The sequence below is a fragment of the Zalophus californianus genome, chromosome 11 (genome assembly GCF_009762305.2).
Source record: "Zalophus californianus isolate mZalCal1 chromosome 11, mZalCal1.pri.v2, whole genome shotgun sequence".
Lineage (NCBI taxonomy): Eukaryota > Metazoa > Chordata > Mammalia > Carnivora > Otariidae > Zalophus > Zalophus californianus.
Window position 1 is genome coordinate 108356337 of NC_045605.1, and position 17782 is coordinate 108374118.

The 17782-nt window shown below is 50.0% G+C and overlaps 1 protein-coding gene across 1 annotated transcript; it reads left to right on the forward strand.

Annotated features, from left to right (window-relative positions):
- Positions 1-6580: 6580 nt before the first annotated feature.
- Positions 6581-9803, forward strand: LOC113914398 (glutathione S-transferase P). Its single transcript, XM_027579557.2, has 7 exons — positions 6581-6704; positions 7048-7083; positions 7372-7478; positions 7598-7685; positions 8059-8162; positions 9247-9354; positions 9533-9803. Coding segments are annotated over exons 1-7 (633 nt in total). The 5' UTR covers positions 6581-6703; the 3' UTR covers positions 9722-9803.
- The last annotated feature ends 7979 nt before the right edge of the window (positions 9804-17782 follow it).

The window sequence follows — 17782 nt, forward strand, 5'->3', positions numbered from 1 at the left end:
TAAAAATGGGCAGAAGACATGAGTTGACATTTTTCCAAAGAAGACATACAGATGGGCGACAGACACATGAAAAGAAAAGATGCTCAACATCACTCATCATCAGGGAAATGCAAATCAAAACACAATGATATATTACCTCACAACTGATCAGAATGGCTAAACTCAAAAACACACGAAAAAACAAATCTTGTGAGGATGTGGAGAAAAAGAAACCCTCAGTATACTATTGGTGGGAATGCAAGTTGGTGAGCCACTGTGGAAAATAGTATGAAGGTTTCTCAAAAAATTAAAAATAGAATTACCATATGATCCTGTAATTCCACTACTGTGTATTTACCCAAAGAAAATGGAAACACTACTTTGAAAAGATATATGCACCCCTGTGTTTACTGCAGCATTATTTACAGTAACCAAGATATGGAAGCAACCTAAATGTCAATCCATAGATGAATGGATAAAGAAAATGTGGTATACACATACAATGGAATATTACTTGGCCACAAAAAAGAATGAAATCAGGGCACCTGGTGGCTCAGTCTGCCTTCAGATCAGATCATGATCCCGGGGTCCTGGGATCTAGTCCCGAGTTGGGCTCCTTGCTCAGTGGAGAGCCTGCTTCTCCCTCTCCCTCTGCCTGCCGCTCCCCCTGCTTGTGCTCCCTCTCTCTCACTGTGTCTCTCTGTCAAATAAATAAATAAAATCTTAAAAAGAAAGAAAGAAAGAAAAAAGAGACAAAAAAACAGACTCTTAAATATAGAGAACAAACTGGTGGTTGCCAGAGGGAGGTGGGTGGCAGGATGGATGAAATAGGTGAAGGGGATTAAGAGTACGTCTCTCTCTCTCTCTCTTTTTTAAGCTTTTATTTATTTATTTGAGAGAGAGAGAGAGAATGAGAGATAGAGAACACAAGAGGGAAGAGGGTCAGAGGGAGAAGCAGACTCCCTGCCGAGCAGGGAGCCCGATGCGGGACTCGATCCCGGGACTCCAGGATCATGACCTGAGCCGAAGGCAGTCGCTTAACCAACTGAGCCACCCAGGCGCCCAAGAGTACATATCTCTTGATGAGCCCTGAGTAATGCATAGAATTGTTGAATCATTCTATTGTACACATGAAACTAATATAACAATGTATGTTAATTATACTTGAATTAATAAATAAATAAATACAATTTAAAAACTATTTCCTCTGGGGCACCCGGGTGGCTCAGTCAGTAGAACATAATCTTGGGGTCATGAGTTCAAGCCCTATTGGGCATAGAGTTTACTAAAAAAAAAAAAAAAAGATTTCCCCAAAGTAAATAAGGACCCCTATAGGTTTGCTGAAGAATTTAACATAATTATTCAAACTCACCCACCTAGCTTCTCAGATTTGTATCAGTTAGTCCACTTGCTTGTTGGTGAGGGTCAGGGCCAACATTGGATGAAACTTGCCCAATGGGAAATCCCAAAAGGGATTTAGAGAAACAGACCCCTAACTTTTGGCAAGATGCTAGAACACTCTCTGGAAATTTCCACCAAGCAATGACAGTAGCTTTACCTAAGTCTGTTGATTGGGACAAAATTCAGACTTGCACACAAAAGCCTGACGAATCTATTCATAACTATTGCAACTGACTGCAGATTGTTTTTAAGGAAAATTTTGGTCTTCCTTTGGCTGTCAAGTCCACTTGGGTAGCTTTTTTTTTTTTTTTAAGATTTTTATTTATTTGACAGAGAGAGACACAGCGAGAGAGGGAACACAAGCAGGGGGAGTGGGAGAGGGAGAAGCAGGCCTCCCGCCGAGCAGGGAGCCCGATGCGGGGCTCGATCCCAGGACCCTGGGATCATGACCTGAGCCGAAGGCAGATGCTTAATGACTGAGCCACCCAGGCGCCCCAAGGGTAGCTTCTAATTCTGTTCATTAACGTGCTGAATTAGGATCATTCTCTTCTCTTTAAAAGGACCAGGATGGAAAGGGAAACCACGTCCACTCCAGATCTAGTTAATTTAGCAGATCAGCTTGACTGCACTATGGATGATTTGACCAAAACGAAGACCACGAAAATCCTTACTTTTCAGCTTCAACAAATGGAGAGGCCTCTACACAAAACCAAAATCCTCCTGGTGTTTGCCACTATTGCAGAGAGTCAGGGCACTCAGAGAAAGGACTCCTACAAGCTTACCTACTCCAAGCCCCTCAGCCCTATAGCCAGCCTTCCCAGGGTCCCAATCCCCAATGATGGGCTCTGAGGAACTGCAGGGACTCTTCCCCATCCTCCCTCTTAATCAGGTTTCTGTCTCTGCCTATTCCCTTCTGTTCAGATCCTCTAAGAGATACCCACCACTCTCTCCTTAGTTCCTCCACCCTGATTCACTTACTGGGCAAGATCTCTTAGAAAAACATTAGGCTGGACTACCTTCTCCCAAAAAAGGGAAACGATTCTAGAATTTGACAGTAGCAACCAAAGTAGCCAAACAGGTGAATCAAATGACCCTTCAACATCTTTTATTTGCTCCAACTCTGACGGCACTGGGGCAAACTCCAAGGACACTGGTCAGTCACCATCCTCCTTATGGGCCAAGCGTTCAACTGATATTGCCAGAATTCACAGTGCACCATTAAGATTGAAATAGATCCCTCAAAACCTCTCTCCAGAATGAATCTATCCTATACGTAAAAAAAGTCCCTTCAAGACATCAGGCCCATAATAAAATAAGGCTCAGGGCCTCACTATCCCCTGTACTAGTCCCTGTAATACTCCTGTTTTATCTGAGAAAAAAAGCCCAGTGGCCAAGAATGGAGGTTTGTCCAAGGATGGAGGTCTGAGCCATAACCGATAATGTTATCTCTCACCACCCTGTTGTTCCTAATTCCCATACTTTAGTGGCTTTCATCCCCACTGAAAGAAAATTTTTCACTATGATCAATTTCTGTGGCACCTTCCTTAGCATCCCTGCGGATAAGGCCAGCCAATCTCTTTTTGCCGTCACTTGAGAAGGAAGACAATACACCTGGACAGTAGCGCCCCAGGGTTTCACAGAACGTCCTTACTTTTCACAGAACTTAAAAGGCTGACTTGGATAGAAGTTTTCTGTACACTCTACTTTGTTACAGTATGTACATGACTTGCTTCTCTGCTCTCCTTCTCAAACCTCTTCAAAGGGAGACAGCATCCACCTGTTAAGACTTCAAGCCAAAAGGGACGTAAATTCTCCAAAGAAAAATTGCAGTTTGCTCAAACCCAGGTTCAATATTTATGGCACCCGATCTTGGAGCAGGGGCTGCATTTAGATCCCGATAGGCTTCATGGCATCCTGAACTCCCCCAAATCCAAGACTAAGCACCAACTGCAAGGTTTTCTCAGGCTAGCTGGCTATTGTTGAAATTGTATTCCAAACTTTTTACTGCCCAGCTCCCTATGTGTTTTACTAAAAAAACAAAACAAAACAAAAAACCTGATTCTATTGTTTGGAAAGATCAGGATGACGCCACTTTTGAGACTTTAAAGAGAAGGTTTTTTTTTTTTTTTAAGTTTATTTTTTATTTTTTAGTAATCTCTACGCCAAGTGTGGGGTTCGAACTCACAATCCTGAGCCCGCCAGGAGCCCCTAAAGAAAAGTTTAATAAAGCCCCCTGCCCTTGGCCGTCCTGATTATCACCTTCCTCTTTTCCTTTTTGTAGGCAAGAAAGAAGGGAATGCTCCCCCCAAAAACACGGGACAACCATCGACCCACTGGTTCATAGGGTATGGTAGCCAAGAGCTGGACCCATGGCTCGAGAATATGCCCTCGCCTCCGAGCAATTCTTGCCGATGCCCTTCTAGTTGAGGTCACTGCCGAAATAGTCCTGGGGTCCCCTCTAACTGTCCTGTGCCCCCTGCATCAGAAGCCCTCCGATTCTCCTCATGCTCAACACCTTCTGGCCAGTCACCTCACCTGCTATGAAACCATCCTGCTACCTGCTCCTCACATAACTCTTTCTCACTGCAATAACCTTAACTCTGCTACTCTCCCCCTTTTCACTGATGAGACCTCCTCACCCCTGCTTGATGCTGACAAATCAGCCTTTTGACTCCCCACGACAATTGACAAGAAACTCCTCAAACCAGCATAGAGTTGTTCGTGGTTTACGGATGGTTCTTATTTAAAGGATGAAAACAGTAAACACTGCGCTATTGCAACTCTTTCTGACGTCATGGGGTAGCACCTTGGTCTTTGGCCACTTCAGCCCCACAGGCTGGGTTACATGCCTTTCCTCTGGCTTGCAAACCACAAGCATTTACACCAACAGCTGATACGTTTTAGGGTTGCTCATGACTTTGGAATATTATGGAAACAATGAGGTATCCTTACCTCCAGTGGGGATAAAATGTTAAATGGCTCCTGTATCCAAAATGTATTAGATATTGCATGCTTGCAGCTGCTCTGGTTGTTAGTAAGGTTCCTGGGCAGCTAGACCCAACACCCTGGAGGCCAAAGGAAACCACCTTGCTGATGTTTCTATCAAAAGTGCTCAAGGAAGGGGCGCCTGGGTGGCTCAGTTGGTTAAGCGTCCGCCCTTCGGCTCAGGTCAGAATCTCAGGGTCCTGCGATCAAGCCCCGCATCAGGCTCCCTGCTCAGTGAGGAGTCTGCTTCTCCTTCTCCCTTTGCCCCTCCCCCTGCTCTTGCTTTCTCTCTCTGTCTCTCTCTCAAATAAATAAATAAATAAGATCTTTAAAAAAAATGCTCAAGGAAACCAAGAGCTCAACCTCTGTCATGGTCCAAAGGGATGCTCTTCCAGATGACAATCTAGAAAAAATTGACAGGAGATGCCCAACAACCAGCCCCAGAGAGGGGAAAACAATATAGGGAATGTAATAATTGTTGGTTTGATAAAAAGAGATGACTCTGCCTTGAGCCAAATACAATCCAGTCCTGCCAGAGACTCTAAAATTCCCATTGCTAACCATTGTACCTGCATTAAATTGTTGGTCTATTGATAAAACGATAGCCTGTAGGAGCCAATACTGGCAGGAAAATATTAATAAACCCACACACACAAAACGCTCACCTTGCTCGTCCCACCTGTCCAAAATACAATGCTGGGAAGTCCATCCTTACCACCCCTGGGCATTTAAAATTGCCAAATGGACCATTTGCGGTTTGGTCAATGGATTTTTAAAAAATTTTTTATTGTTATGTTAATCACCATATATTACATCATTTGTTTTTGATGTTGGTCAATGGATTTTTATTTGGCTTGCCCCATCTAATAGATATAAATATGTTTTAGTCATGGGTTGCCTGTTTTCTCACTGGACTGAAGCTTCCCTTTTAGACAGGCTATGGCCTCCTTTGTGGCTAAAATCCTATTTTAAAAAGGTTACTCCTACCCGGGGAGCGGGGGGCCCTCCAATGCTTCATAGTGGTCAGAGTCACTTACCTCACTGGGCAGGTGTCCTGACAGGTTTGTGCTTTGGCCAGCCCAATAGCTTTCACTGTGCTTGCTATCTTTAGTCCTCGGGGCCAGTCAACACACTAGGGCATCATTAAGACACAACTGGCAAAATTTGTAAAGACCCTTCCACTACCTTAGCCCAAAGCATTGCCCTTTGTCCTTCTAAATCTCAGATCTGTCCCTTTTGGAACTCATAGACTTTCACCCTTTGAGATAGTCACAGGATGTCCAGTGCACCTGGCCCCTACCTCCTTTGATCCACAGCTAGTAAAAGGAGATCTACTTCCCAATACTATAAAGGCCTAATGGCTTCTATTGAAAACCACCACACTTGGGTTGAGCAATCTCTTTCCAGCACGTTCCCTGGAGATGAAGATGTTAAGCCTCGCACCTTGCAACACAGAGATTTTTTTCCTCTACTGAAAAAGACACCTCTACGATTCTTTTCAAGCTCACTGTGGGGGACCCTACCAAGTACCCTTAGCCAGCTCTGGTGTCGCGGAACTTCAGGGAATCCACTCCAGGATTCACAGGTCACATCTAAAGAAAGCACCAAAGCCCATTTGCACCTGCACACGGATGGGTGACCCGAAAGTAAAGCTTTCCAGTATTTGAAGCAGATGATGCCTGGTAGATAGCTTTCCCAAGGTGAGTGGGCCGGGTCGGTGTGTACTTGACTCACTGTTGTTTCTTACTCTATTTTCTTCCTCTCTTCTTCGGACAGATAAGGCTCTCATCCGCATTTCCCAGTCATTGCAAAAACGGCAAAATCGTCAGATTTGTCCCCAGAAACCTTTACCATAGCTTGCTTATCTCAAATGATACTGCTTTGCTATTCCTGAATGAACCCACTTTGCTGGTAAAATAACTGCCTGTTTTATTTTGAAGGTGGACAAAGGGTTTGTGCCTCTGAGGCCTGACAACCAAGCAGGGAAAGAAGCAGGATTGGGCAAACACTAAGGTCTCCGGAAAACTGGGCAACTGGTACCCTAGCCCTTGCCAGTGAGCCGACCAGGGCCCGGCCGAAGTTCCGCACATTCTTCAGGCCTGCTGCAGGGGTGCCGGGGGCGGGGAGGGCAGCCGGCGGGGTTCAGGCTCGGGAGGGGAGGGGGCAGCGGGGCTTCCGGAGCACCGTGAATCAGCACTGGGGCGGAGCGGGGCGGGGCGGAGCGGGGCGGCGCGGAGCGGGGCGGGGGAGGGCGGGACGATCGGCCTTCCCGTGCTGCCAACCTCCGTCGCCACCGCCGACCTCCGTCGCCACCGCCGCCTCCGCCCGCGTTGCAACCAGTGAGTCCCCGCCGCCCGGGCTCCCGGGGGTGCTCCCAGGGGCCTCGGGTAGCTCCCGGCTAGAGGCCGGACCGCCTGCCTCGGGCCAGAGTTCGTGGAAGGCCCTGCACTCCCCCGGTTCTCCCATCCCTGCGTCGGGATGGGGATCCAGGGGGCCCACGAGGCCAGCAGCGCGCGGTTGGGGCCCGCGGCGGGGGGTGGGTCGGGCCCTTCCAGCGCACAGGCCTGCTCCTAGGGTCCCGGAGTGAGCAGAGCAGGAAGTGGGACCCCGGGGAGACTAGATGGGTGCTGTCTGCCTTCCGTGATATCCTGCCTCTAACAAACTTGTCTCCGTCTGCTGCAGTGCCGCCCTACACCATTGTCTACTTTCCTGTGCGAGGTAGGGGCCCTGGCACTGGGAACTGGGGGAGGCAGAGGTTGGGCCTGCAGCCCAAGACCCCAAGACCCCCACCCCACCCCTCCATCACGTGGATGCTAGCCTGGGCCTCCTTCCCTTGCCCCTGAGCTCCCAAGGCTGGAGTAGCCAATCTGCTCACTGAGGCCTGGCCCCTCCCCAGGGTCCAGCGAGGTCACCAGAGCAGTCCCTGCCCCCGTGGCCCCTCCCCAGGGCGCTGTGAGGCTGGGGTCTCTGCACACGTCCCACCACCCTGTTCTCCCCCTCCCCCAGGGCGCTGCGAGGCCATGCGCATGCTGCTGGCTGACCAGGGCCAGAGCTGGAAGGAGGAGGTGGTGACCAAGGAGAGCTGGCTGCAGGGCCCGCTCAAGGCCTCCTGTGTGAGTGACTGCGCCCTGGCAGGGGGCAGGTGCTGGGCCTTTGCGGGGCAAAACTAGGGTGGGGGGCAGCTGAGCTCAGCATCTCTTACTGACCTTTGCCACGTCCCCCCTCCCCCCAGCTGTACGGGCAGCTCCCCAAGTTCCAGGACGGAGACCTCACCCTGTACCAGTCCAATGCCATCCTGCGACACCTGGGCCGCTCCCTTGGTGAGTCTTGAGGCTGCGGGTGGCCCAGGGCAGGGGTGGGCAAACATCAGCCAGCATTCCCGCTCTTCTGCTTGGTGCCTGCCCTCTGACCCTCTTGTGCTTAAGTCAAGCTGTCTGGTGACACCATGGAAGGGAGGCGGGAGGAGGCATGAGGAGGTTGTGTAAACTGACCACAGCCAAGCCCAGGTCTGCCTGCAGCTCTTGCACTCTGCCATGCTGCCTCTCGCCGAGTTCTGAGCACTTACTGGGCATCAGGACTGGCCCCTTCTGTCCCCGTCCTCCTTCCGCCTCCCTGGCTGTGCCCACAGGCAGCCGCATGCCTGTCAGTAGCGTGTCAGGTGTCGGTCCTGCATTTTGCTCTCCTGCTGCCCAGGGCTGTACGGGAAGGACCATCGGGAGGCAGCCCTGCTGGATGTGGTGAACGATGGTGTAGAGGACCTTCGCTGCAAATACGTCATGCTCATCTACACTAACTACGTGAGTCCGGGTGCCGGGGGCCGGCTCGGGGGAGAACGAGGGAAGGCTTCCTGTGTTCTCGCCCTGCTCCTCCGTCATGCGGCTCTGGCCCAACCCTCCCTCCAAGTCAGGGTGTCCCGGGCTAGGTCGGGCTCTGGGCTGAGGACCAGGAGCTGCTACGGTCGAGACCTAGCTCTCGCCCTCAGTGCCAGGTGATGGACCCAGTCAAGTAGTGGTCAGTGGCACGACCTGCAAGGGCAGGAAACCTCGAGCCAGACGTGTGCCTGATTGCCTGGGCTGTGGAGGGCAGGGCTTCCTAGAGCAGGTGGAGGGGGAGGAGAAGGATCTGTAGCCAGCCTCTGGCAAGGGGTGCTGGCACCTCCGGGGGCGCAAAGCATGAAGACATTGAGTACATTTGGGGGCCTGGGACCAATTTAGCAGAGGCAAGGCATGTGTGTGCCTGTCGAGAAAGAGAGGGAGAGAGTCAGGGGTTGGAGCTGGGGGTGGGGGGAAGCAGGCCCAGGTCCTGAGAACCTTGAACCATCTGGCTGGATACTCCCCTGATGGCAGTAGGGGGCCACTGAGGAGTCTAAACGGGGCCGTGTCGGAACGTGGGGTCTTGAGGGATATATATTTTTTTTAAAGATTTTATTTATTTATTTGAGAGAGGGAGCACAAGAGCGGGTAGGGTCAGAGGGAGAAGCACATTTCCCGCCGAGCAGGGAGCCCAATGCGGGACTCGATCCTGGGACTCCGGGATCATGACCTGAGCTGAAGGCAGTTGCTTAACCAACTGAGCCACCCAGGCGCCCCTAGGAGGATCTTCCGAGGCTTTTGGAGTAGTCCAGGGAGATCATGGAAGAGATGGAAAGGTGGGAGTGGGTAGAGAAGAATCAGCGGCTGACCTGGATAGGATGTGGCAGTAGCTGGGGCGGGGGGAGGGGGTGGCGATGAGCAGAGGAGCATGGGGGGGCCCCAGCCTGGGTGGGTGGCAATTCACTGAAGTGGGGCAAACAAAAGGGGCATCTCCGGGCTGAGGTAGGGGCTGGGGCAAGCAGCAGTGTGAGGGTCAGGAGGGTAACACACAGCGGTGTCTTTCTGGCAGGAGGCAGGGAAGGAGGAGTACTTGAAGGCACTACCAGAGTACCTGAAGCCCTTTGAGACGCTGTTGTCCCAGAACGAGGGGGGCCAGGCCTTCATCGTGGGCAACCAGGTGAGCATCTGGCCCTGTCCTGCCCCTTCTGCACCATCCTCTTCTTAAAGGTGGAAAACAGGTACAGAGGGGACTCAGAAACCCATTACTCACCAAAACTAGGCAAGACTTAGGGCACACCTCCGGCCCCCTCTCCCCCAGCCCCCACCTGCTGAGTCCCCGGCCCCCTGTCCTGCAGATCTCCTTCACCGACAACAACCTGCTGGACCTGCTGCTGATTCACCAGGTCCTGGACCCCAGCTGCCTGGACTCCTTGCCCCTGCTCTCCGCCTATGTGATGCGCCTCAGCGCCCGGCCCAAGCTCAAGGCCTTCCTCGCCTCCCCCGAGCACGTGAACCGCCCCATCAACGGCAACGGGAAACAATGAGAGCTTGTGGAACCCCCCGTGCGATGCGGGGGCTGCCTTCCTTCCTTTCTCCAGGACGAATAAAATTTCTAAGCAAGAAGCAGTGCTGTGAGCGTCAAATTTCTTGGGGAGGGGCTCTCAGACCCTCAGCAGTCAGGTTCGGGGGAGGGACGGGGCAGCCAGCTAGGGATGCTGGAATCCTAAAACACATCGGACTTTCTCCTTAGAGCCCTCAACCCAGGCTGTGTTTAGTGAACCCCAGGAGTAGGAATAAAGAAACAGAAAAATTAAAAAAACAGAAAAGTATGATTTCTGCCCTGGCGGTGCCCACAGTCTGGAGGGAGGAAAGGCTCCCGCATATAAACATGCTTTCTAGTTTCAGCAGGCCACCTGCCGCGGGGCCTCTGCGCGGGACAGGAGAGCCCAGGAGCTGAGGGGCCCAGGGGGAAGAGGGGTGTGTGCAGGAGCTCGGGAGCTCCGGGCAGCCCAGGCTGGGTTGGCGAGAGGGTTGGTCACTTCTGCTCAGGCGGGGCCCTCCTGGCTTTGTCCTGCATTTCGGGCACAGGGTGGTCCAGGTGGCTCTGCCACCGCCTTCCCTCACCATCCACGTTAGTCGGGCAAAGAGGAACAACACAGCCTGGGAGGTTGGTGGCGGCCTGTCTGCAGTGGTAGGAGGCTTGTTCATGGGTGTCCCATCACAGGAGACTGGCTGCATCGGAGGCCCAGGCGCCGTGGATTAGGCTGCCATTCGAGAGCCTGGGGAGGCCTGGAGCAGGTTTCTCTGGCTCAGAGCGGCCTGGGGCAACTGAGTGCAGCCCTCTTTGCAAGAGACCTTTCTCTACCATTCACTGGCCGGCCGGAAAAATGGCACTTCCCTGTCCCCCTTGCAGTCGGGAGGGGCCCTATGGGCCAGACTTCCATGCCGGCCGCTGCCAGGGCAAGAACCCAACACTGTCCCCCGCTGTCGCCACGCCCTGCACAGGGACAACATGGAGCAGAGACCCCACTCGTGTGCGGCGGACCCATGGTGTGGTTGAACAATGACCGTGTGGTTTTACCCTAAGTGCTAGTGTTTAGAGCTGCCATTACTACAGCATGATCTGACGCATACTGTCTGGTCCGTCCTTTGTTCTCCGGCTAAGGGCATCTGGTCCCCTCCCAGCTTCGTCCTGCCTCCGGAGGTGATCGCGGAAGGGTTGAGAGAGAGGGTTGTGGGAGTACTCTCCCTGCGCCAAGACCAGGCCCCCCTGACCCCCCGACCAGACCCTGAGAGTGGTCAGCGATGGGCAGCTCAGACGATTCCCTCATTTGGGAGTGGAGGAAGATCCCCGGCTGAGGGAGGTGACTGGACATGGGGCTCCAGGCCAGGACAAGGTGGAACAGACGGATGAACCCTATCCCAGGGCTGTAGGCACAACGGGGGCTGCTCCTGGGGGCAGCGCCTGGCCTGAAGACCCTGGCCCCGTGATTTGGCCACTGGTCAGGGGGCGAGCACAGGAAGATTTCAGAGCTAGGCAGTGCCTGCTAGCTCTGAATACTGCTAGGCAGTAAATACCTCTCGCACGTCTCATTCACCGAATCCCAAAGGCCCTGTCCCCCACAGACTGATGGAGACTGGTCTCTCCTCTGCCTTCTTCCACACCAGCATTTCCCTCCTCTCTCATCTGGGAGCCTTTCCCCTCATAGCCGGTTCCAGCTGTCCTCCGTGAAAATAAAAACCCGCAGATGGGGTCCGCAGCGCTGTTTACTCAGACTTGCTAGCAAGGGAGTTGGCTGCTGCTGCTTGTGTTCCTCAGAGCCTGGGCAGGCAGAGGAGTGGGAGGGTTTCTGGGGAGACAGAGAAGACTTCAGGTGCGCCCTGACGGGGGGCCGCCAGCCTGGGGAAGCAGAGGGTGGGCTCAGGAAAGTGGGGTGTCCTGTGTCACTGCTCTGGGGAGCAGATTTGGCTTTTTCTGGTTGGTCCTAAGTAGGAAAAGGAATAAAAACCAGGGAAGCTCTCACTTATTAGTCAAGTCCTGGACATTCTGGGTGGTCGTTCCAAGGCTTACTGTCTGGCTGCCTGCATTATTCCTATAAAGAGCAGTCTGACCTCCCACCAATGTGACCCACGACTGCCGGTGTCCTGGCTGGTTAGTGCAGAGAAGAGGTTAGTTTTCTGGGCAGATTGCTGCAGGTTGTGAGTGAGAGTTCTGCCTTCATACGTGGTCTGGCCGTGGTCTGTTGTGTACCCAAGGGTCTCATCTTTCTGGAGACATGTGACCCCAGCCACACCCAAGGGAAACCTCTTCCTCAGGCATCTGATTAAAACTCAAGTGGAGAAACATCCTGCAGGGAGAGAACAGGAGCCTTCACATCCTCTTTTCTGGGAGCAGCTCCTGACGCACTTTTGAGCCCTGGGGGAGACTGGACGCTTGATCATGGGGCATCAGAGGACGAGTCTGAGTCACCCATCGGAAAACAAGACAGAGATGGTGTGCCACACAGCACCACCCCCAGGGCACGTGGTTACCACAGGACCTGCTGAAAGGGTCCCAAGGCCCCAGGAGATCGCAGGAACTTGGAAGAGGCAAGACTGGGGGATTGGCACTGGGGTCGTTGGTAAAGAGGTTTAAGAGTGGGCCTTGGGGGTAGCCTGGAATGCCTTGCCCAGAGGACTCGGCTGCAGAAAAATCCAGACAGTCGGGGCTGATGGCCTTCAGCGGGCTAGCATTGCTTTGCCCTTCCCCAGAACACCCAGTGCCAACTGGGTGGGTTTTCAGGCACCTGTTGTCGCATAATAAAGTTGGTGGCTCTTCACTGGGCCATATTCAGTGGGTGGGGCTGGGTAGCCTGAGGGAAGATCTCCACACTCAACCTTGAGACCACATGCCCAGCCCTCCCGCCCAGCTTCTGGAGCATGTGCAGAGAGGTCCATACCCCAGGTGGGAGAGCGGAGGAGTCCTATGGGAGAAGTGGACACTGACACCGGGGGGCCCCAATGACAGGGTCTATGTTTGATAAACCTGCCGTGAGCTTTACGAGCCCCTCTGTCACCCAGAACTTCCATCAACTGTCCTGCTCACTCCTGACACGAAAAATATCAAAGGACAACAAATAATTTCCAGCTAGTTCAGAGAAATCTCTAACATAAAAGAGAGACAATAATAAACTGGGGGGAAAGAAAAGGAACTCAGAAAAAAATAGAGACCATACAGGCTGCATCAGAAGCCTTCAGATAAGCTTTAATCATTATCTTCAGGGAGATAATAAAAGATATGACATCCAGGAGATGAGAAAGGGAGGCTCTTACAAAGAGCATTCAGAGAAAAAGAAGGAGCTCTTGAAAATTAAAAATGTGATAGAAATGAAAAATCTCAAGATCAAGTTGAAAAATACATATGAAAATAGAACAAAAGGATAAAAGCTTGGAAAGATAAGAAAACCTGTATTATTCCAGGAGGTCCAGAGAGAGGGAGAGAGTAGAGAGTAGGGAAAAGAAATAGTAAGGAGCAGATTATCAAACGAATAATGCGATACATTTTCCCAGGACTGAAGAAGAGGGGCTTTTGAGTTGAAAAGCACAGTGAGTGCCAGACACATTGAATGAAAAAGGAAGGAGATCATAAAATCCCAGAGCCCCCGGAGAGAACGTGAAGACCCTGCAAACTTCCGGAGGGAGAAACACACACACACACACACACAAGGGATAAGGAATCTGGAGCTGCATCAGATATCTTGTGATTTTGAAACTTGTCCACAAATACTTTGACATTCGGCCATCTCTGTGCCCTCCTTGAGGCGGCCAGGATGAAGAGAACATAGTGGAAGGGACACTGTGGGGCTTCCCAGGCTGGGTTAGAAAAGGTCACCCAGCTTTGCAGTTTCTCTTGAGACAACTCACTTCAGTCATTGTGTAAAAGGTCCAGCTACCCTACAGCTGCCACAGGGAGAGCCCACATGGAGAGACAAGAGAGGGTAGAAGGGGGGTGCTGAAGGAGAGAGACAGCTAGCCAGCCAGCCAGCCAGGTTGTTCCAGACTCCAGCGCCTCTCCCAGCCTTGTCCCACCAAGTGAGGGAAGATGCCTTCAAAATGGCGCCAACCACAACTGTCATCTGACTGTGATCACGTGAGACCCTGAGAAAGAACTAGGTGAGTCCATTCAACCCCCAGATTCATACTCTGACAAGGTATCTCATGGAAGGGGGAGGGCGGGCGAAGAGAAGGTCATGAAGATACACCTGCTCTCTGCTGTTCAGACCTGGAAGTGACACTCTTCACATCTGTCCCATTTGGATGCAAGGGGGCTCTGTGCCCAGGAAGAGGAAAGGAGTTCGGTATATAGTCAGTGTCTATCACATACAACCACAGATGCACGCACATATAGGAAGTTAGTATGTAATAGCAGTGGCATGGTGAATAAGTTTGAGAAGAAGAATGATTTAGTATTAGTAAAACTGATACGTCATATTGAGAAAAAGTACTGGATCCTTACCTCACACCATGTAAAACAATAACATCCAAATAGATCAATGGTTCTCAGCTGGGGGTGATTTTGTACCCCAGGTTACATTTGGCAATGTCTGGAGATATTTTCGTCATCACAACTTGTGGGGTGCTTCTGGCACTTTAGAGAAGGTGCCAAACATCCTATGATGCACAGACAGGACAGCTGCCCACAACAAAGAATTATCCAGCCCCAAATGTCCAGTGTCATGATCGAGAAACTCTGCAGTAGGGTTCACCTACGTGTGATGAGAAAAATAACACATTAACAGATAAAGGGGCTTGGTCAAGAAGAGCATGTGACTCTTTTTTTTTTAAATTTTATTTTAAAGATTTTATTTATTTATTTATTTGAGAGAGAGAGAGAGAAACAGCATGAGAGGGGAGAGGGTCAGAGGGAGAAGCAGTTTCCCCGCTGAGCTGGGACCCCGATGTGGGACTCAAGCCCAGGACTCTGGGATCACGACCTGAGCCGACGGCAGTCGCTCAACCAACTGAGCCACCCAGGCGCCCGAGCATGTGACTCTTGATCTTGGAGTTGTGATTTGAGCCCCACTTTGGATATAGAGATTATTTAAAATAAATAAACTTAAAAAGTATTAGCAGTAAAAAAGTAAGAGATTTCTTCATGACCGTGGGCTAGGGATGAATTTTGGTCCCCAGATGAATGCACTTTACTACAACAAAACTGAGGGTTTCTCTTGTCCAATGATGGTTATTGTTTATCAGATTATCCGGTGATATACTCGAAGGAAATATTTGCAACATCTGATGGGGTGAGGGAGGACCTGTAGTTTATAATGTTGGACTTGGAGTTCCCACTATCTTTCAGAATACCCCCAAAACCACAAAGACCACAAAAAAACAACACACACACACATGTGCGCGCGCGCGCGCGCACAACACACCATCTGGCATGAAAGTTGGAGACATCTGAAGGGAGTACCATAAAGAGCTTCTATGTGCCAAATAATAGACCCCTACATTCATAAAGTGAAAGCTGATGGGAGGACAAGGATTTTGGGAGCTGGAAACAACAAATCTCAAATTCTGCAACAGGAAGACAGGGAAGGTGCCACCCTTTCAATTGCTCTTGGGACATTTACTCTAATAGCCATATATCATGGCTTAGAGAACGTTTTAGAACATTCCAGAAGAAAAGAGAGAACAGACAGGACAGACACCAGTCTCTCTTTATAAAGCAATACAATGAAAAATAACAAAGAACAGACAGGACAGACACCAGTCTCTCTTTATAAAGCAATACAATGAAAAATAACAAAGCCAGGAGACAGAAAGACCCTAATGCTTATAGTTAACAATATTAATTTATAATAGTTATGTATTATAAATCTCTCTTACACTGTCACATGTCAAAGAAGAAATCAAAACCAACATTGCAAAACTTCTAGCAAATTATGATAAAGAAGCACCATATTTCACTTTTTTTACCCATTATGATCTATTCTCTACAATACTTCATTAAAGAGTTCAATGATTTGCACTCAGAATTTATTTTTTTTAAGATTTTATTTATTAATTTGACAGAGAGAGCACAAGTAGGCAGAGCAGCAGGCAGAGGGAGAGTGAGAAGCAGGCTCCCCGTCGAGCCAGGAACCCGACGTGGGGCTCAATCCCAGGACCCTGGGATCACGACCTGAGCCGAAGGCAGTCGTCGCCCAGGGTCCTGGAATCGAGTCCCACAACCCGCTCCTTGCTCAGCGGAGATCCTGCTTCTCCCTCTGCCTGCCACTCCCCCTGCTTGTGCTCTCTTTCTGACAAATAAATAAATAAAATCTTAAAAAAAAAGAAAAAGGAACAATCCATCAAGAAAATATCCTTTAAAATATGGCTCAAAAAACATGGTTCAAAATTGGCTCAAGGAAAGAAACAACCATAAAAGAAATGGAAACCGTGATCAGATCAGCCCTAAGCAGAGGTCCCAAGTCCAGTTGGTCTTACCATGAATTCTAGCCATGCTTCAGGAAGGGAGCATTTTAACCCTCAGCAAACTCCTGCAATGAATAGGAAAAGGTGGAAAGTGATCATGTCATTTTAATAGAACTGGACAAGAGCCCCTGGAGAAAATGTAACTATAGGCCACCCGCCCTTATGGGCACTGAAGTGAAAACCAATCCAACATTACAATGAAAGAATAATACAGCATGACCAAAAGGTTTGTCCCTGGAATAATAAAAAACGAGAGCAGCAAACACTTACATAGCATTTACTATGTGCCAGGCCCTGTTGTAAGGCTTTACAGAGATTAAAACATTTATTTTGATTTTTTTAAGATTTTATTTATTTATTTGAGAGAGAGAGAATGAGGGATAGAGAGCACGAGAGGGAGGAGGGTCAGAGGGAGAAGCAGGCTCCCTGCTGAGCAGGGAGCCCGATGTGGGACTCGATCCCGGGACTCCAGGATCATGACCTGAGCCGAAGGCAGCCGCTTAACCAACTGAGCCACCCAGGCGCCCGAGATTAAAACATTTAATCATCGCAATGATACTATGAGGTACAGAGAAGTCAAGGAGCTTGCCAAATGCCACATAGCTGGTAGGCAATAGAGCCCAAGATTTAGTCCCAACTGGCTTCAATCTGTTCTCTTAGCTGCCTCACTCTGCCTTCCCTTTAGGTCAACCATAGTTTAATAGATTAGAAAAAAGATTGACTTAATTAAGAAGAAAGAAGAAAAACAATATGACCATCTGAGATATAGAAGAAGCATTCAGTGAAACTGAGCACCCCATTCGTGATAACACTGTGCCTTGAAAAGGAGTTTCCTCTATGGTGAGCGCTGTGAATTGTGCAAGATTGTTGAATCACAGATCTGTACTTCTGAAACAAGTAATGCAATATATGTTAAGAAAAAAAAGAAGAAGAAGAAGATAGCAGGAGGGGAAGAGTGAAGGGGGGAAACTGGAAGGGGAGACGAACCGTGAGAGATGATGGACTCTGAAAAACAAACTGAGGGCTCTAGAGGGGAGGGGGTGGGGGGATGGGTTAGCCTGGTGATGGGTATTAAAGAGGGCACGTTCTTCATGGAGCACTGGGTGTTATGCACAAACAATGAATCATGGAACATTACATCAAAAACTAATGATGTAATGTATGGTGATTAACATAATAAAGAATTTAAAGAAAAAAATAAAGAAAAGGAGTTTCCTTAGCATGATCAAGGTCTCTTTGAAAAGCCTCAGCAAACCTCATACTTACAGCGCGTCGTGCCAAGACAGTTGTCACACTTATGCTCCATCTTGAGATAAGAAATGGATCAGAGTCCTCTGGAAGTTTTCTCTTCCTGCTAATGGGAGGGGAAGCACATTTCCAAGGAGCCTCTGGGCAATCAACCAAGCCACATCCAGATCTAGGAGGGCAATTCAAATTTTATTGCCGGACCCTCCATAAGCAGAGTTTGTTAGCAAGCTATTTGGAGGTTAATTCCTCAGGATGCAGCAGGTGTCATGAAAGATCCTCCGAATGATTGGGGCAGAAGATATTCCACTGTAGAGGAAGGCAACAGTGTTGGGAGAGAAGCCTAGACAGATACTCTTGTGAAGCTTTCGAAGCTCCAGCTTTATCTGAAAAGGTTTCCAGGT